Source organism: Oncorhynchus mykiss, chromosome 1, assembly GCF_013265735.2.
Source record: "Oncorhynchus mykiss isolate Arlee chromosome 1, USDA_OmykA_1.1, whole genome shotgun sequence".
NCBI classification, from domain to species: Eukaryota; Metazoa; Chordata; class Actinopteri; order Salmoniformes; family Salmonidae; genus Oncorhynchus; species Oncorhynchus mykiss.
Window position 1 is genome coordinate 75,112,454 of NC_048565.1, and position 20,819 is coordinate 75,133,272.

Consider the following 20,819-nt stretch of genomic DNA (forward strand, 5'->3'; position numbering starts at 1 on the left):
TTAAATAGCAAATGTGCCTCCTCTGGTCTGGGCATGTGTGCTCTAGCCCAGGGCCCCCCCATTATAATTTAGGATGGTCTCCTTTGACAAAGTGTAGACTTTCTATAACCAGGTGCATCAAATTGTAGTCAATTCATACTGAAACATTCAAACACCACATCACAGAGTTGACGTTTTAGAGACTTCATAATTGGACATTAAAAAGGTTTTCCTTTATTTTTCCTGTCCGTGCCACACACGCTAAAGCGAGGTCAGGCTTTTACCTAAATCCACAAACCATCATAGTCAGATCTGCAACTATTGCATAAATACAAAGCAACATACAGGTGATGCTCAAAATGTGTATAACTAGATTGTAATACACCAAAATAAAAGTTACAGTACTCAACGGCAAGGAAACCCAACAGAAACTTCCTTCACTGCTAAAGCATGATTTTACAACTTTGGTTTATGTGCAGTCTCTCACAAAGACCTTAAACTCAATTCAAGATGTTCACATATACATTAGAGAAAAATAAAACACAGGTACCATGGGTTAAACTTGACAGGGAGGAATAATATGAGAATATGACAAGAAACTGGTGCGTTTCTGGTTTAATGTTGACTTTGAATGTCTTACTCTCTCCTCCCAAAAATCACCAACCATTCAAATGAGATACTGAATCACACGAGAACTGAAGTCAACTTTTACAGATGGTTGTTATTTTCCTCACCGCAAAAATGTTAGTGCAGCCTAAAAAATATTTTTTAAATAATAAATGAAAGAAAAATACAGAGAATCAAAGCTCTCCTTAGCTCAAAAGCTCCCAAACAAATAAACATGTAAAATTGGTTTGGAGATTAAATTAAAAACAAGACATTTCATTTCAGCCAGTCGGAAAAAAAGGTAAACTAAACATCCATGTGTATGATCTGTCTCCTAAACCTTAGTGACTTTGAACTGCCATTTCAAAGATTAATAAATTACCTTTATTCAAGCAGTTATATTCATATAGAAATGTCTTTCAATAAATGTGCAGTGCTTAGTATTAAGAATTAAGTTCATATTACACAATCGAGCCAGTTCTCCATTGGGTCCCATGACTCAAAGATATGTTGGCTTAGTCACTGCCCATCAAAAAAAACAAGCCAACTATTTCAACTGGAAAAACAACAGTAAGTGTGCTTCGTCAGTGCCCATAATGAACAGAAAGATGTTTGAATCGATGCTGGTATATTTCCTTATACTTCTTTTTTTAAACAACCACATGCATTTACACTTTTGGATAAAGATTTTACATTAGAAAATCAATAAAGATAAATAGCATTAGTATACTATAATCCTTTATTTCCCATCATCCCCAGGTCTTTTTGCAGCAGTGGACCATTTCTTCTGTCAGTCTAAGATATTCGTATGTGTCCTCTGCCAGGGTGCGGTGAGGCTCAGGATTCCCTCCCCTTTCAGTTTGTCCGTGTCAGGAAAGGGGGGGAAAAAAAAAACGAGGCTGGACCCCTGCCTCTGGGGATCCCGCCTATACCCGATTTGTCACTCATCCTCCTCCTCCTCTTCCTCGCCGTCGGAGAGCGAGGCGCAGGGGCGGATCTGTCGGTAGCCGTCCAGCCACTTCTCCACCATCTGTGTGACCAGGGGGTGGTTCCGCCTGCGGGAGCTCTTCTGCATGGCCACCAGCACTCCGCCCTCCGTCACGCAGCAGTCCAACCACTCTCTCAGCAGCTTCTCCTGCTGCTCTTCATTACCCATCTGACACAGACAGACACACACAATCTACCATGAGACTATATCTCTTCAGTTACCTTTACAGGATGCTCTCATACTGAGAAAATTACATTTCACAATCCAGCCACTTCACGAGAACAGCAAAAGACTCCTACTAAACATACATTTTGCACTATAGTCACTAAGCAGAGGGTATAATAGAACTACGTAATCAACATGACTCGTAGAATCAGACTAAATTCTTAAAGCAGCCAGTCAGAGGACCATATTCATAATACCACAGCGGGAGCTCCCTCCTACCTCCTGTGCTGAGAGGAAGTGGATGTGGAGCAATTTTCTCTCGCTGTCCACCAGCGGTAGGAAGGTGACGGTGACGTCGTCGTCTGTGTTGAGGTTGGCGCCTGCACCCCGATTGTCGAAGCCGTCGTTCTCCATGGCCACCAGTGCAGAGAAGTGGCCACGCGTGTAGCCCAGCGCAATGGGACTCTTCCAACAGAAACTCTGCTCCCACAACAGGGGCAAGTACACACCTGGAGAGAGAAAGGGAGGTCATCAAAAAGACCCAAAAGGGACAGAAAAGGGGCCTCCCGGGTGGCACAGTGGTTAAGCTGTGCCACCAGAGACCGGGTGCGCTAACCAAGGTTGCCAGGTGCACGGTGTTTCCTCCGACACAGTGGTGCGGCTGGCTTCCGGTTTGGATGCGTGCTGTGTTAAGAAGCAGTGCGGCTTGGTTGGGTTGTGTATCGGAGGACGCATGACTTTCAACCTTCGTCTCTCCCGAGCCCGTACGGGAGTTGTAGCGATGAGACAAGATAGTAGCTACCACGTAGCTACCATTGGATACCACGAAATTGGGGAGAAAAAAGGGGTAAAAATTCAAAAAATAAATTAATTTATTTTTTTTTAAAAAAGGTGTCCACATACTTTTGTGTACACACACAAAAATATAAATGCAACATTTAAAGTGTTTCATGATCCCAGAAATATACATTTCTTAAAAATATGATGCACACATTTGTTTACATCCTTGTTAGTGAGCATTTCTCCTTTCCCAAGATAATCCATAATCCATCATAATCCATTAATCAGAAGCTGATTAAACAGCATGACATTACACAGATGCACCTTGTACTGGGGGCAATAAAAAGGCCACTAAAATGTCCAGTTGTCACACAACAAAATGCCACAGATGTCTCAAGTTGAGGGAGCATGCAATTGGCATGCAATTTTTTTTTTTTTTAAGATTTAACTAGGTAAGTCAGACTGTAGGAATGTCCAGCAGAGCTGTTGCCAGAGAGTTGAGTGTTTATTTCTCTACCATAAGCCCCCTCCAATGTTGTTTTAGAGAATTAGCAAGTACTTCCAACCGGCCTCACAACCGCAGACCACATGTAACCACTCCAGCCCAGGACCTCCACATCCGGGCTTCTTCACCTGCGGGATCTTCTGAGACCAGCCACCTGGACAGCTGATGAAACTGAGGAGTAATAAAGCCCTTTTGTGGGAAAAACAATTCATTCTGATTGGCTGTGCCTGGCTTCCCAGTGGGTGGGCCTATGCCCTTGAAGACCCAGCCAATCAGAATCAGTTTTTCCCCACAAAAGGGCCTGGCTTCAACGCTGCAGATATTTTTTGGTACCCTTTCTCAGATATGTGCCTCAACACAATCCTGTCTCATAGTTCTACAGACAATTCCTTCGACCTCATGGCTTGGTTTTTGCTCTGACATGCACTGTCAACTGTAGTACCTTATATAGACAGGCGTGTGCCTTTCCAAATCATGTTCAATCAATTGAATCTACCACAGGTGGATTCCAATTAAGTTGTAGAAACATCTCAAGGATGATCAATGGAAACAAGATGTGCCTGAGCTCAATTAAGAGTCTTATAGCAAAGGGTCTGAATACTTATGTAAATGTGATATTTATTTTTAATACATTTGCAAAAATGTCTAAAAGCCTGTTTTCGCTTTGTCATTATTGGGTATTGGGTGCAGATTGCTGACAATTTGTATTTAATACCATTTAGAATAAGGCTGTAATGTAACAAAATGTGGAAAAAGTCAAGGGGTCTGAATACTTCCAAAGGTAGTGTGTATGTGTGAAATATATATATATATATATATATATATATAAAAAGGATCCGAAATTATACAAATAATGTTATTCGATAGTCCCCCCCCCCCCCCCAAAAAAAGATCTAGTCCCTCCATCCGTGACGCACTGCTGTGATAAATCAAAAACACCTCTGAATACGGAAAATTCACTATTGAATTCACTATTTGAGCAAAATCTGCAAACCCAGTCGAAAAATAGCATCATCCTTGTGCCACGATTCATGTGCTGGGCCTAACTCACATCAAAAGGGCTTGGTCTGATTTAGCAGATATTATCCAAACCGTCAATCTAATTGGACAAGGAGAGATAAATCTACAACACTATTTTTAGAGATTTTGTGCTTGTCAGGATTTAAAGCTTAATACATCAAAGGTTTAAAAAAAAAAAAAAATTTAAAATCCTCCCAATTTAAGACCGAGGCCAAAGAAAACAGACATCACCTTACCTTGAAAACGGGTGTACCCAAGTGTTTCACCACGGAAACTTTTGTAATACTTCACTCCATAGACGATGATTGGTCTACGAAGAATGTGTGCAAGAACAAAAATATGAGTCTGCTCCAGGCTGGCTCCAGGCTGTAGAGAGAGAAACAACACAAAGAGAGAGGCATGTTAAACTACCTTTGTGGAGTATAGATGCAAAATATACTATTAAGATTTGAGCTATTACTTGTTATTAGGTATTACGCTAGCCTGATTGTACGTACGACCAGCAATATCTTAAGCCAGATTCTTTATTGAACACCTTCCTAATATTGAGTTGTTCAAATACACAATCCATGTATCAATTGACTGTAACCTGTCTCTCCTTCATCTACACTGATTGAAGTGGATTTAATACGTGCCATCAATAAGGGATCATAGCTTTCATCTGGATTCACCTGGTCAGTCATGCCTCGATACAGGTGGATCCTGACCTGTTCACCGGACGTGCTACCTGTCCCAGACCTGCTGTTTTCAACTCTCTAGAGACAGCAGGAGCGGTAGAGATACTCTGAATGATCGGCAATGAAAAGCCAACTGACATTTACTCCAGAGGGGCTGACCTGTTGCACCCTCGACATCCACTGTGATAATTATTTGACCCTTCTGGTCACCTATGAACATCTTGCCCATGTTCTGTTATAATCTCCACCTGGCACAGCCAGAAGAGGACTGGCCACCCCTCATAGTCTGGTTCCTCTAGGTTTCTTCCTAGGGAGTTTTTCCTAGCCACCGTGCTTCTACACCTGCATTGCTTGCTGTTTGGGGTTTTAGGCTGGGTTTCTGTAAGGCACTTTGAAATATCAGCTGATGTAAGAAGGGCTTTATTAATACATTTGATATGAAATGTGTGTGTGTGTGTGTGTATATACCTGGCTGGCCAGTGAGAGAATGAAAGCCCAATCTTCCTGCCACTGTTCCTCTCTGAGTGAGAAGTGCAAGCCGAAGCTCTGGGAGTACCACGACTCCCACTCCTTCCAGCGTGTATAGAACCTGCAGACAGAACACACATCAGTGGCCCTGTACCAACTCCCTGTGGTAAAAGGTCAAGTGAGTGTTACCTTTTGCAAAATCATATGATTGTTTATTTATGTAAATCTCATCCTTTCCCCATCCCCAGCCAGCTACACGCCCCAGACCCAGGTCTCACCAGTGGGAGCAGTCATGCAGGCTGTCGTGAAGGGTCTTGCGGAGGACAGAGTCCTTGTCATAGATGCCCCAAGTGGCCTGCAGTACTGAGTCTAACAGGCAGTCCCCGGCCGTGCGGTTCCACAGGGCATACAGCCTGCTGTCCAACCGTGTGCCTAGCTCTATAGACCAGTTGATGATGGGAGACTCCTCCTCCAGCTCTGAGAGAGAGAGAGAGAGAGAGAGAAAGCGAGACATGGGGTTATGTGGAAAATGAACCACTATTTGGTTTTACATGCAAACTTTTGTTCCAGCCCAGCACTAATATCCCTGTTCAATGAATCAAGTCAATGAGCATTTGGATTGGGGACCGTTAGTGTAAAGTATAGGGAAGTCCAGTGATGGCAAGGAGGACACCATTGGGATGCTGGACTTGCACTATGTATGAAGACAAGGTGCGAATAGAGGGGCCACCTTGATGCTACCGACATGACAGGTGGTGGCACTAGAAAGGTTAGTGCTCTCAGCGATCCATAACTAACCCTAACCATTTTACAACTTTAAATGGTGTGGGGTCCCGGACAGCAAGGAACACACAGGAAAGGAACCCAAAATTATGATATTTTACAGGAAAGGAACCCGGAATTATGATATTTCAAAGAGGGGATCAAGCGTAAGGATAAGTGATACACCTGCCTTCTCAGCTTCATCATAGTAGAGACAGAGATAGGAGAGTATAGAGATGACTTTAGTCACCTTGTTTTACCATACACTGGCGTGTTACCCTTGGGGTGCTGCAAACTCTGAGGAGCTTAACAGGTCATAAGACACCCTAGAGAGAGTAAGCAATCAGTGTGGAACCCATTGATGTTGTTTGTGTCCCTGGAGGAAGTAGTCATTCAGTAAGGGATCAGGGAAATCCTAAAACTCAATTAGCCTGATTAGCACAGACGCAAGCACACACAATAAGGGCAGGCCAACAGACAGGAAGGCAGGGAAGGCACACTGTTGGCAGGCAGGGAACAGACCTGTAATACAACACTATACAGCAGCCTTCTCGTTTAGTAGAGGGGATAGGAAGCTATACAGATGCCCTCCACTGTCGACTATGACAAGGGTCTCGCACATGATTCAGTAAAAGTGGCATTGCGAGTTACTGAAATGTACAGGAAGTCAGTCAAAATTTCACCTTTCTGTACATCTCGGTCCAGCACTTCGTCAAACAGTTTCTCCTGAACTGTTGGGGGCAAGTCCTCAATATCTGTATAGAAAAACAGACAGTGGTATTCAATGGGTTTGAGATACACACAAAGGAGACATGATACAGTTCCAAAAACTTCACAAAAAAGAGGAAGTTAGAGAGCAAGTATTTATTTGACAATAGTGAAATGAAGTTTGGAGCTTGGAGACGAACGCGCATCTGTCTTGACCTGCACACGCCTTAAAAATCAAGCCAAGATGAAGTGATTTGGGTTTAATTCCCTTGAGGTTAGCAGGAGTCAAAGCTGCACTGTAACAAAACTGACAACACTGCAAGCTACAGACACCACATTTGACTGTTTTCTACCCAATGTCAAAACATGTTTTGTTGTGTGTGTGTCCTTTTCTTTCCACACTAGAGCTACTTTGTGTGCTCGGAGAACTTCGCAACAGTAGCGGCTATTCTTCAGCTCAACAAATGAATGCATTGACGTTGTGCAAAAGAACAGCGAGGCTTCTATAGCGGCCGGAAGCCAATGCACGCTCCCCAAATACTCTGCATAACCAGACATCACTGCTTACCAGCCCTGTGGCTCTAATTTTCAACCACAATGTAGGATATATTTCTCAAGGAGGAATTCAACCAAAATAGTTGGAGACTCAACCTTACTTACACTAGCAAAAACTTGGTACATATGAAAATACAATTTTGCAATGCAGGGCTCCAGACTAACTTTTTCCCCTGGTGGCACTGGTTAAGTTGGTGGCACCAGCCTATGATTTGGTTTCACCAAAATGTTGCCACCGTGTCACACAACAGAAACAATTTGCAATCATTTTAGAAAGTCATTCACAGTGCTACTGAGATCACATGATTCAGAAAATAGATGAAAAAATGTAACATGTCCAAATGGGAAAGCATAATTCAATTTAACCTAAACCAGCGATTTTCATTAATTTGGGGTAGACATTTATGCCATTGTTACATTTTACCCTCAATATAGTGCTCCAGAATTTGATTTATTTTGTTCAATAGAGATTCATTTGCATACTAATATCACTTCCATTTAAGGAAGTGAAAACAACTCACTAAGCTAAATATAATAGACTGCTAGTTAGAAATGTAATTGATTTCTCTAACATTCCAGCATACTACCCAATGAAGTCTATAGACCTCAAACTGTCCACACATGCTTTGTGCTCCATATCTCAAAGCAGTACGAGTTACTTTGGTTGTAAAACGGTGCCAAAATGCTCAATGTTGAGAAATAAATGGAAAACCTACAGAAAGTTGAGACCCTGATCTCTTCAACTATCACAACAGTTGCTTTTAGAACTATGCAATTGTGGAAAAAAAGCACCCCTCCAAAAAAATCTCTTCAGCCCAGTGCTTCCCAAACCTTTTCGTCATGCCCCCCCCCCTTTTCTTATGGGGGAACAGAGCGAGACAGATTGACTCCAGTAGATTAACAGGCTTGAGCATACTGCCTGATATTCAGAGAAATATTAGGCCCTTCTCCAATTCTGCAGCCTACTAAAAACCAGACATTACAAGGTTTATAATACTGCCACAGTTGTCTTTCAACTCTTAACATTGAGCACAATATAACCATTAGTAATTATCACTCGCAATATGCGCTTATCGTCACACTTCGGAAAAAATCATTATCTTTATCATTTTTATTTGTGCTTATGAATTGACCATGTTTAAGTTGACTGCACCATTTAATTTGTTCCAAGTTAGCTCACAGATGTGAGGGTTTGTTTATTGGGAGAGAGAAGAGGGAAGAGATCAGGTGGAGCAGCATGCTGCGAGAGTCCATCAAAAGTAATGTTTTTAATCTAAAAAAAATACAATCACAAGATTTAAGTGTGAGTAAGTATTTTTCTCTAGTAGTATAATTAAGCTGTGTTTGTTCATCTTACCCTACCTCTATGGGGGTGGGCGCCCTACAGTTTGGGAAACGCTGCTTCAGCCTACGCTGATACTAGGGAAAGCATTTCACTCAGAAACAACCATACCATTATGCAATTCCTGACCACCAACAAAACATGCATTCTACCATCATAGAAGACAAGAAGCTTTACAGTACAAGAGCAGCAAAACAGTTACTACCACATAACTATACACAGTAATGAGGCTAAATAAAACTACTGCAGGTAGTGTATAATAGGTCAGAGGGAGGCTGACCTGCTGGCAGGGTGAAGGTGACCAGGTCAGTGAGAAAGTAGCAGGTGAAGTCTCCCTTGCGCTGGTGCAGGGAGGCAGCCACCTCCCGACGGATCTGCTCCGTCAGCTCAGGGCACACCATGGCTGGGATACACTTAGCTGCCTGCTGGGACACCTAGACACAGAACGTGACACAGGAATGATACAACTGTCTCCTACTGCAAATACAACCTAGGGAGCATGAAAGCCACATTTTATTTTTTCACCTTTATTTAACCAGGTAAGCCAGTTGAGAACAAGTTCTCATTTACAACTGCGACCTGGCCAAGATAAAGCAAAGCGGTGCTACAAAACAACAGAGTTACAAACAAACGTACAGTCAATAACACAATAGAAAAATCTATGTACAGTGTGTGCAAATGTAGAAGAGTAGGGAAATAGGCAATAAATAGGCCCTAGATGCAAAAATAATTACAATTTAGCATTAATACTGGAGTGATAGATGTGCAGATGATGACATGCAAGTAGAGATACTGGGGTGCAAAAGAGCAACATAATAATATGGGGATGAGGTAGTCGCGTGTGCTATTTACAGATTCACTGGACACAGTCATCGTTAAGCTGCTCTGACAGCTGATGCTTAAAGTTAAAGGGAGATATGGGTCTCCAGCTTCAGTGATTTTTGCAATTCGTTCCAGTCATTGGCAGCTGAGAACTGGTAGCAAAGGTGGCCAAAGGACGTGTTGGCTTTGGGGATGACCAGTGCAATATACATGCTGGAACACGTGCTACGGGTGGGTGTTGCTATGGTGACCAGTGAACTGAGATAATGCAGGGCTTTACCTAGCATGGACTTATAGATGACCTGGAGCCAGTGGGTTTGGCGACAGATATGTAGTGAGGGCCAGCCAACGAGAGCATAGGTCGCAGTGGTGGGTAGTATATGGGGCTTTGGTGATAAAACGGATGGCACTGTGATAAGACTACATCCAATTTGCTGAGTAGAGTGTTGGGGGATATTTTGTAAATGACATCGCCGAAGTCAAGGATCGGTAGGATAGTCAGTTTTACGAGGGTATGTTTGGCAGCATGAGTGAAGGAGGCTTTGTTGCGAAGTAGGAAGCCGATTCTAGATTTATTTTCTGATTGGAGATGCTTAATGTGAGTCTGGAAGGAGAGTTTACAGTCTAACCAGACACCTAGTTATTTGTAGTTGTCCACATATTCTAGGTCAGAACCGTCCAGAGTAGTGATGCTAGTCGGGCGGGAGGGTGAAGGCAGCAATTGGTTGAAGAGCATGCACTTAGTTTTAATAGCGTTTAAAAGCAGTTGGAGGCAATGGAAGGAGTGTTGTATGGCATTGAAGCTCGTCTGGAGGTTAGTTAACACAATGTCCAAAGAAGGGCCATATGTATACAGAATGGTGTCGTCTGCGTAGAGGTGGATCAGGGAATCACCTGCAGCAAGAGCGACATTACTGATGTATACAGAGAAGAGAGTCGGCCTGAGAATTGAACCCTGTTTGAAAAAGCTAGCCTTAGCTTTCCTAACTGACTGAGTATATTGGTTCCTGACTTCCCTGAAAAGTTGCATATCGTGGGAGGCTATTCGATGCTAATGCAGAACGCCACAGGCACACAGATGAAATGTTCAGAGCGTTGCAGAGAGGAATGTAATGAGTAGAACAGACTCAATTGCCTGATTTGAATCCCTGTTCAACACAATCCATTTCTATCTGAAATTTATAGAACAGTGCACCCTTCTGAGCAGGCCCCAGGTAGACCCTGCCCCTTCCCCCTTAAGGGACACATTCCTGCCGGTCCTTCCAAGGCTCACCCCCTTACTAACCCTGGGATAAGAGAGCCTACCGTCAATACAACACATCACACCCACTATGTCCTCAGAGCGCATACGTGGTATCGCCAAAACATTAATGAATATAAAACGAACAACCTGGAGATGGAGTGATTACATACCGGATGATACAAATCGAGCCCAACTGGTACAGTAGAATAAAGACAACAGTGCTTGACCTGTACCATTATGATAATACATTTGCAGAGCCTGTGTATTGTCCTGACCTCAGTGAGGAGCACTGCCAGCATGTCCTGCCTCTGGAAGCGGATGGCCAGGTGTACCAGGGTGAAGCCGTCGTCGAAGGCCGATGACCGGTTGAGGAGACGCACCTCGTCGGACGTCAGCTGCCTGGCGATGTCCCCCCCTGATGACTTATAGGCCTCTACTGCAGCCAGGTCCCCCTCTACCACACCTGCAGAAAGAGGTGTGTGTGTGTGGGGGGGGGGGTAGAGAATCAGTGAGCAGGTAAACAGACATGTTAGGTTACATGGTACACAAACTCTAAAATGCTGTTTAAATTTAAAAATAAATAAAAAAGACCATCAAATAGTCATTCATGCAGTTTGTTGGACAAGGTGGAAATTCTTATTTAGTTTACCAAACAAATCATTTGTAGGCTATTCCTTGCCAAAACACAGTTTGTTACAGCCGTATTCTAAAATGTATTAAAAATCTACACACAATACCCCATAATGACAAAGCGAAAACAAGTTTGGCTATTTTTGCAAATGTATTTAAAAAAATTCTAAACAGGAATACCTTTTTTTACATAAGTACTCAGACCCTATGCTATGAGACTCGAAATTGAGCTCAGGTCCATCCTGTTTCCATTGATCATCCTTGAGATGTTTCTACAACTTGATTGGAGTCCACCTGTGGTAAATTCAATTGATTGGACATGATTTGGAATGTGTACCCAGAACTTTCTGCAGCATTAAAAAAGGTCTAAGAGCACAGTGGCCTCCATCATTCTTAAAATGGAATAAGTTTGGAACCACCAAGACGTTCCTAAAGCTGGCCACCCTGCCAAACTGAGCAATCGGGGAAGATGGTCACTGACAGAGTTCCTATGTGGCGATGGGAGAATATTCCAGGACAACCATCACTGCAGCCTTCCACCAAACAGGCCTTTACGGTAGAGCTACCAGACTGAAGCCACTCCTCAGTAAAAGGCACATGTGAGCTCGCTTGGAGTTTGGCAAAAGGCACCTAAAGGACTGACTATGAGAAACAAAATTCTCTGGTCTGATGAAACTAAGATTGGCAATCAGGCCAAAGAGTTCAACTGTCACGTCTGGAAAAAACCTGGCACCATCCCTACGCTGAAGGTGGTGGTGGCAACATCATGCTGTGGGGATGATTTTCAGCTTCAGGGACTGGGAGACTAGTCAGGATCGAGGGAAAGATGAAGGCACAAAGTACAGATATCCTTAATGAAAACCTGCTCCAGAACACTCAGGACCTCAGACTGGGGCGAAGGTTCACCTTCCAACAGGACAACGACCCTAAGCACACAGCCAAGACAACGCCGGAGTGGCTTCGGGACGAGTCTCTGAATGTCCTTGATCGGCCCAGCCAGAACATCTCTGGAGAAACCTGAAAATAGCTGTGCAGCGACGCTCCCCATCCAACCTGACAGAGCTTGAGAGGATCTGCAGAGAAAAATGGGAGAAACTCCCCAAATACAGGTGTGCCAAGCTTGTAGTGTTATACCCTAGAAGACTCAAGGCTGTAAACACTGCCAATGGTGCTCCAACAGAGTAAAGGGTCTGAATACTTATGCAAATGTCATATTTCAGTTAGATTTGCAAATATTTCTAAAAACCTGTTTTTGTTTTGTCATTATGGAATAGTGTGTGTAGAGCAATGAAGAAGAAAAAAACAATTGAATCCATTTTTAGAATAAGGCTGTAACGTAACAAAATGTGGAAAAAGTCAAGGGGTCTTTATACTTTCTGAATGCACTGTAGATACCAGGGTAGTTTTACTACCACTACCGTACTGAAACAAAACCACCACTTGGAAAAAAACACTAATGTGTTGGGGAAGATCAAAGTAGAGAACATTTCCAGTTCTACTACCAGCCTCCCATCATTTCTGGAATACCCATTTAGCAGTCTCTGGCATATTACACAACATTACTCCCTGGCTAACCATTGTTCTACACTCAAAAAAGGGCCACACAATGCTTTGCAGCATAATCAGGGTGTATGTGTGTGCGAGCGATCGTGCGTGCGTGCATGAGTTTTTCAACTGCAGTAAAAAGTCGAAATATTGAGGAACAAAAAGAGGAAAAAGTGAGTAGGAAGAGAAGGAGTGGGAGGACAAACTGTGCCGATTGGAGCTTGTCAGAAAGGAAGAGAGACAGGATCACAACCACTTCTCACAGCAGTCCATTAGTTTGGGTGTGCCTGCCTGCATAGTCAAGAGTAGCACTCACACACCCTTTACCACACATATACAAAACATCAAAGGAAATGGATACAAAAGAGTTGCTCTATACTAGGAAGGGTGGAGAACATTGACAATTATTGAAGACAGAAAATGAATGAACGCTCTGATTTTACCCACAGAACATGGGGGGGAAAGGGCCTATTTAATTCATTTACATCAATAATGTTGCAGCAATCAAGTTAGTCCCAGGTGCAGATCAGTAGGCTTCCACTGCACAAAGAAAACTCCAACAATATTTTCATGACCATCACATTAAAAAGGGGCAAACAGCAGATGCTACACCCATATTTGGACTTTGATATGTTCCCATTAATTCTTGAAGAATATAACTTATAAATGTCTCATGAGCTTTGTTCAACAGTTGAACCCCATCAGAACCCAAAATATAAGCATGTTTTACTCAAAATGTTCGCTACAGTTACATATCGCGCTATTATTTTTGGACGATATCGATATTTGACTCAAAGTAAATAGATTTTAATTTTTCTTACTGTAGGTAGCTATTGCTAGTCGGCTCTACCTACGTCAAAACACTGGTATTTTCCATCCTATAGCCTGTTTTCCATATTCTTTTTTAAAAAGTGAGCCAACATGTTTTCAGGACTTCTCTTTCTTGAAACAGGGATCTCTTAGCTTTTTACAGAAACAGGGGCGAGTCAAATTGCTTTGTTATGGTTTCTACTGCTGATTGCTGCTTTAAAACAAACTAACAAAATCTTCACCTGTACAAATCCAATTTGCTAACTCATGAAGATTGTTCACACAGGCCGTTTAAACAAAAACAGTAAAAAAGTTTTGATCACACTCCACTGCTTGATTGGTGTAGATAGAAATCACAAGGGTCTTTCCTAGATGGAAAAGGCAGCCGTGAAAGAAGATTCCACAAGATTCTTATGCGGTTGTTAGACCAAGTATTGGTGTTTTGTTTCGTGTCAGATGCGCTCAGGGAGTTGGAACATATCATTTGCGGCATGCATCATAAGCAAAATCCTTGTAGCCTTCCCCTAGCTGTGAGAACCATGCTATTCATATTTCTGGATCTTCATCTTATTCTTTCTATTTCAATGGCAGATTCGCAACCGCAATTCACGGAAGGTGCCAAAACTTTGGAGATAAAGTCAAAAGATACTCGTTTCCCCTATCCATCTGTGGTAAAGTTGTCCATACATGCTTATGATAAATCGACGTCCAGCCATAGCCTAGCTGGCTAATCCTTTGAATAAGGTGTTGCAACAACAGTTAACAGTTTGCTAGATAAGGTTAGCATTGCTAGCTAGCTACACTGACAGCCATCAGTGCCCTACTTGTTGTTATTTCTCCATCACCCACAACATTCCCACCCTCAATTCGTGAATATGTATTAGCAGCCTGAGTCATTCTTCGGAGGTGGGAACATTTAAGGACAATTTCTGCTTTAGGACAGGAATCACGTTTAAAATGGGGGCGGCATTGCCCTCTGGTGGGGGCCTTTTTAACATGTTACGTATGCAAGTAATGTTGTTTACAATTTCACCTGTCACATAGCATATAGGCTTAGCACTTCCTTTTCTCCAGTCCTCTCCCATGTGTCCATATCTCCATTTCACAGAGCTGGGAGACACTTATGAGGAAACCAATTTTGATTGAATTTGCATAAATAGTGGAGTCAGTGTGATTGATCCCAGGGCAGCAGAAAGCCAGGGCCCTCAATGGCCTGTCAAGGAAGAAGTGCAGACAGAGGCCCAGATGAACAGTAAGCATCAGCAACAGGCCTGTAGTGTTACTGTAGCTCCCAATTGTTGACAGATTTCCAACTGGCAGCATCAGCAACACATCACAGGTTGTCTGCCATAACAGTAGCTTGTGAAAACCAGTGACACATAACAGGCTAGCACTTCAGAATAGAGGTGGCCACACGCCAGCTACAGCACACAATGCCTGTTTTACGACTTCTTTCCACAGTAGCTTCATGGCTAAATTCCTGATAGTATGCATGATATAGCCTAGGGCAGGTAGAGTGCGATGCGGGGCTAGCAGTACGCTCCCGAAGAAAAGAGATTTGATCTACAGCTGAATGCATACAGTAACTATGGCACAACTGGACCGAGATGTAGGTCAATAGGAAAGCTAATATCTGCAGGGTTTCAGCAGATGTAAGGAGAAGTCTCCAAGTGCATCTTCACCTGCTTAGTGCTTACTTGGAATAGGCCAAGCAAAATAAGATGTCAACATAGAAAAGGCCTTTCATGTAGCCTAGACAGATTATCTTCCAAACAGGTTATGGCGTTGATACTTTTGACACCTTGCATGTGCAAGTCTTCACATAATGTAATGTTTTGAAAAGGTTGGGATTATCCAAAGTTCTTCCTGTGAAAACAATTCCTATTCAGTCATATAATAAATCACCAATTATATCACATTTCAGGTTGAGTTGCAGCCAATTCATGTAGCCTAGTTCATGTGCTAGCTAAGCCCAGGGGTATTCAACTCCAGTACTTGAGGGCTGAAGTGTCTCGATGGGTTTTTTCTTCTTTGTTCAATTGATCTACCCACTCACACACTCAAACAAGACTACTATTGTAGCCTCTGTGCATTCACTCCTTTTATCGATTCATTTAGGTGTCAAACAGACGCCCATCCATATGTAAAATGGGACACACACACAGGTTGTCAGGGAAACCCTCCTGAATCATAGGGACCACTTGCAGCCAGCATGGTTTGTTCAGGAAAAAAATGTTAAAACTCAGCTAATAAACCTGCTGTGGCATAAGCCAGTGGGCCATAAAGCAGACAAGCATTCCCTCAGTCAAGCAGACTGCCCTTAATACAAATGGGCATCTTGTCTTTGTGAGCACACGTCCTAGCTTCTGGAGAGTACAGACAGCATGACTAAAACTGCTCCTGCATATGCAATTTTTAGAGGGTACTTCCCACAAAGCATTGTTAATGACACCATGTTACAGACTTAGCTTTGTTTTAAATAAACATTCAAAGGCCTAGCCTGCAAAATTATACGACAGATTTTACTGAAAAAAAGTGGCACTTGCAGTTTCCAATAAGGATCATTGTGAAAAATACTACCTGGTAACTAATGTAGGCTCGTTTGTGATTCATGACGTCCAGCTTGTTTAAACAACTAAACATGAATACAAAAAAACATGTAACGCTACACCAGTAGAGTGTACGTAACAGGGCTCCAGGCTGCGAACAGAAAGCTGAAGGTCATCTTCCATGTGAATGCCTGTTTATTTTTGACTTATGCACCAGTCAGATATTTTAAGTGCAGGGCCTGCAGGCTACTAGGCTGTCTAGAGCCACACGCTGTGGCCACTGTTTACCAGCCCCTGGGACTGAAAGGCAGGGTGTGTGTGTGTCTGTTGACAGTGAGGGTTCCCCTGCAGTACACACAGGACATGCTTAGCTTCCCCGTCACAGTAATAAGTTGGGTACCTCAGACACTGGAAAGAATACTTTGCTATGGGGAGTAATTTGTATCAGCAGACAAACTGACTGGGAGGGGCAACTCCACTATAAACAGTAGGGAGGAAGCTAGCTATCCCATGGAATCCTGTCTGAAATGTAGTCCAGACAGCAGCAGTGGAATCCACTCAGTCACCATTATGAGGCTTGCCTTCACTAACTTCAAGGGGCAGTGTGGCTGTCTGGACTAGCCCTTGATTCAAAGCTTCAAGGGACACCCTCTGAAAGGGAGAGCCGAGTATCCTCGTCACTCACACAGACTACCTAGACTGTGCCTGACAGAGGCTGGGGGATACATATAGTGGTCTCGCACATGCTGTTCAGTCTAGCAAACGGGAATATCTGTCAGCGGGGAGGATGGGAAGTGAACCTTTAGCCTCTGGCCAAGTGCTTACCTGACTACACTGCATTAACCAATGGTTGTGTGCCATGTCAGACTGTAGTCGAGAACCAGATTCCTATATCATATTATGCAGCTAGCTGATATGGTAAATACCTATCCAGGCGTTGCAAGATCTGGTATGCGTCTGCACTGTAGTCGGACAGGAATTCAACCTCTAGCTTCAGTCAACACAGCACAGCAGTTCCCAACTGTTCATCCATCCATCCACCCACTCAGCTTGCACAGGCTGCTGCTGCTCACAGCGTGAGTAGTGAAGCAGTTACATCGCTGCATAAAATGTACAATATAACACTTAACTGCTTTCCAAGACTTGCAGCCTTAATTGTTGCTCAGTGGCAACAGAGATAATATTTTTATTCCACCCAAGATAGAGAACTCCCATTTAACAACAGAAGTACCTAAATACAGGGGAGGTATTTCAACCATAATGAGCATCTCATTCACCACAGCTGGGAATACAGAGAACCTTGATTTCTTTGCATCCACTGACACACACACCGACTCACCTGCACAGGCATTGAGAAACAACCAGTCAGTTCTCCTCATCCTGTTCTTTATCTGTTTGAGCCTTTTAAAGTCCACCTGCTGCTCCTCTATGCTCCCCACTCCGGCTCCCGAAGCCAGTTCGATCCTCTGAAAGTCCATTTTAACCTCCGCCTCCCGCTTGGAGGTGGGTGGGGACCTCCTCTGGCCGCCACTGCACCCCACTACTCCACCGCCGCCCCCTCCCAAACCCCCCCTCCTGTTGTCCCTGTCCTGCTCATTGAGTATGGAGGGTGGTAGGCTCTCTGGCTCAGAGGCCAGTTCGATAGGTTCTGTCAGGCTATTGGGCCTAGGGTGGTCACACACTACACATTTGCACGCATTGGGCCAGTTTGCATAAGTGCAGGCGGCACAGGTCCAGTGCTGGGCGCGGGTGTTGAGGCGGTTGCGGTCGTTATACTCCTCGCAGGGGTCGGTAGGGGTAGAGGGGGGTGCGGTCCGGCATCCTGAGCCTGAGGTCTGGGGTGACTCGGTGGGGCTGCATGGCTGCTGTGCCAGTCCATGGTGGTGCTGCTCCTGCCGATGTCGCTGGCACAGACACTGGGTGCAGCGGATGGCACGGGGCCAATTTAGGTAGGTGCAAATGTGGCATGACCACTTGCTGGAGGGGGTCTCGGGGGTGTCTGCAATGCGGACACGGGGACGGGCGCTGGAGTCTGGGCAGATTAGGAGGCTAGAGCCTCCCTTGGGCGGGCTGTTACTCAGGCTTGGGGGTTCCCACTGGCGGCTGGTATCCAGGCCGGGGCTGCTCCGGAAGGGCTCCTCAGTGATGATGGCGCCCCCGCTGGGCCTCTGGGCGCGGCACATGGTGCACTTGATGGCCGAGGGCCAGTTCTCAAACGTGCAGTACTCACAGGCCCACTTGGTACCCAGCTCGGTCATTGTCGCTCCAACGCTGGGAGAGGCTGCCGCTGGGAGGGGCTCAGCACCACAGCTCCACTCAAGGAGATCACACAGGCAAGCAGGATGCTAGGGAAACAGAAACACAGGAAATGTTGAGGAGGAGGAGCTATAGTGGTCTTTGATGATCACAGATAGACTGCACTGTCATCATGCAGAGACACAGAGAATTAAGATCACAGATAGAACGAACACATTTTGACTTTAATTGATGTCATGTTTTAAAGGAAATGTTTTCATAAGTAAAAACATGAACATCATTAGTTAGTCTAGCTAAGCCTCTCCTATTATTACATATAGCCTATTACATAAAGTAACAGACCTGATGTTAGAGACCTCAACTTTTAGACACAAAAACAAAGAAAGCTAAATTAACACTTGTTTTTCACAACTTCTGGATCATTGTTGAACACTGTCAAACAGGATAAGCATGACATGATAAACAGCCTTGGCATTTATATCAATCCTACTCAAACAGCTACAAGGATGTGTGCTCTTGACCTGGTACTAATTCTCAGTGCAGTTAATCAAAGCCTGAGGCTCAGTGCAGCTGAACTCACAGAGCAAGGTGCCAAGAGCAGCAGGCCGCAACCCAATCTTGACTTGCCTCTATGACTTAAAACAGACACCTAAACATATCCAGTGACACAGAGAAAACGTGCCAGACAACAGTGCTGTGTTACCTGGCAGATGAAACCAAACACCAGGCAACACTAAAACTTGTAGCAATAATGACCCTTAATGCAGTTAAGAAGTTTCCCCCCAAAGCTCTGACCTAGGCCCGTAAGGTTTTTATTTGGTTAAACTAAAAGGTTTTAAATAGGGGCGAGATAGGTTGGTCCTAGATCAGCGCAAAACAGTCTACTCTGCACTCTCTCTGTGAAGTACTCAAAAGGTTTTAAATATTCCTCGACATAAACAAACACCTTGCAAAGTGCATATGGAGGAATGATTGCAATTACTCAAGCAATTTAGACATATGTTAGCTATTATCACAACACTACTCCCTGACTTGTTGCAGCGCACATTTCAAGAGGCTGCAGATCTAGGTTTAGAACTACATTTTAAAGTTGAAACCACCAGTCTACAGCCTGGATTGGTACCTGATTGGTTTCAAACAACTCGGTGCATTGAGTCTACTTAGCCATTTAAACTGATCAATGTAACAAGACAACTAGATAACGGTAGCTAGTTTTGCTACCGCATATTGCGTTGGGCGTGCCTACGTCAATGTGCCATACTAGTAATGTTAGCTAGTTAGTGTCACTAGAAGGGAGAGTGTGGTCAATACGATATCGGTCACATAGCTAGTTATCTAACTAGCAAGCTGCCATGGCATCTGTTACAACTAGCTAGATAGCTAACGTAGTTAACTAGGTTTCCACCGCTACCTCAGTTAACTACTGTACCTAGCAAGTTAGTTAACTAACCAGTAGTACATTTGCCATTTACTTTCGTAGTAACGGACTATTACACCAATGAGTAGAGCAGACGACTCTATAAGTGTGTCAATATGCTCTGCAAAAATCAACACATTCGTGAAAAACAAGATTCCTCAACACACAATGTTGTGCCAGTTAGCTTCGCTAGGGGCTACAGTATTTGTCGAAATTCTAGTTAGCGAACAGTAGCCAACTAACGCGTTAACGTTGGTAAATATGAAAATAATCTAGTTAAAGTTACCTATTCAATTCATGATGAATTGCTAAAGGTAACGTTATTGTTTACAGCTTCGTTTCTAAACAATATATCATACAAAAGTGGTGACAACTGTGACATGCTAACTACATAACAGTTTGAACATGGGCGTCTGTTTACCTTTTCCTGTGTTGACACTCCTCTTTCAAGCACAACCAAACCGTTCTCGAGCTTGTCCCCGGTTCTATCCACTCGAGCCTTCCCAAAGAAACCCAATCCGTATGTCCCGAAGTCAATCTTTTATTTGGTCAGAAGCCTCATATTTACCTTTCCGTGCTCCGAGACCTATGCAATTGTACAACAACCCCCCCCGTCCCTCCCCCCGTCCCTTTGCCGTCTCTCCGGGGCTTTAAATCATTTTAATCCCCATTTCCAACAACCGTTCTGTTGGTATTTAATGGCGGCGTAGGGGAAGCTGGAAAATACAAAAAAATACACTCCAGAGAGAAGCAGGAGAATTTACCACCTGGATCCAACAGCCAAGCTGATTGGATAGTTTGTCTGTTTTCCTCCTGTTGGCCTATGAGATACGTCTTTCGTTGCCAATAGTTAAAAAGCTTGATCACAGCAGTCTCCAATGTCAAAATATGAAACAGTCATTCATTTTCACCGTTTTTGCTGACATTATGAACAACGGACTATTATTACATTACACTCCATTCCCGGAGCCACCATTGCGTTTGTTTCATGT

At 43.7% G+C, this 20,819-nt stretch overlaps 1 protein-coding gene across 2 annotated transcripts; it reads right to left on the minus strand.

Annotated features, from left to right (window-relative positions):
- Nucleotides 1-187: 187 nt before the first annotated feature.
- Nucleotides 188-20,819, minus strand: LOC110529369 (ubiquitin thioesterase Zranb1). 2 transcript variants are annotated; one of them, XM_021611511.2, is made up of 10 exons: nt 20,249-20,818; nt 17,494-18,499; nt 10,896-11,083; nt 8,836-8,989; nt 6,634-6,705; nt 5,467-5,665; nt 5,189-5,309; nt 4,280-4,409; nt 2,018-2,247; nt 188-1,741 (listed from the first exon to the last, which is right to left on the minus strand). In XM_021611511.2, exons 2-10 carry the CDS (start codon nt 18,410-18,412, stop codon nt 1,526-1,528), a joined length of 2,229 nt encoding a protein of 742 aa, XP_021467186.2. In that variant the 5' UTR covers nt 18,413-18,499; nt 20,249-20,818; the 3' UTR covers nt 188-1,525. The 2 variants fall into 2 exon arrangements, with proteins under 2 accessions (XP_021467186.2, XP_036841268.1); XM_036985373.1 differs by lacking the exon at nt 6,634-6,705 and having other exon boundaries at nt 20,249-20,819.

What these genes read in the sequence shown, in the direction of transcription:
- LOC110529369 (XM_021611511.2), bottom strand. Translation starts at nt 18,412, where the DNA reads ATGACCGAGCTGGGTACCAAGTGGGCCTGTGAGTACTGCACGTTTGAG. An exon ending in TGGCAGTGCTCCTCACTGAG is followed by an intron (nt 8,990 to 10,895) that starts GTCAGGACAATA and finishes TTCTGTGTCTAG; the next exon opens with GTGTCCCAGCAGGCAGCTAA. An exon ending in CTGCATGACTGCTCCCACTG is followed by an intron (nt 5,310 to 5,466) that starts GTGAGACCTGGG and finishes TTCTGTCTGCAG; the next exon opens with GTTCTATACACGCTGGAAGG.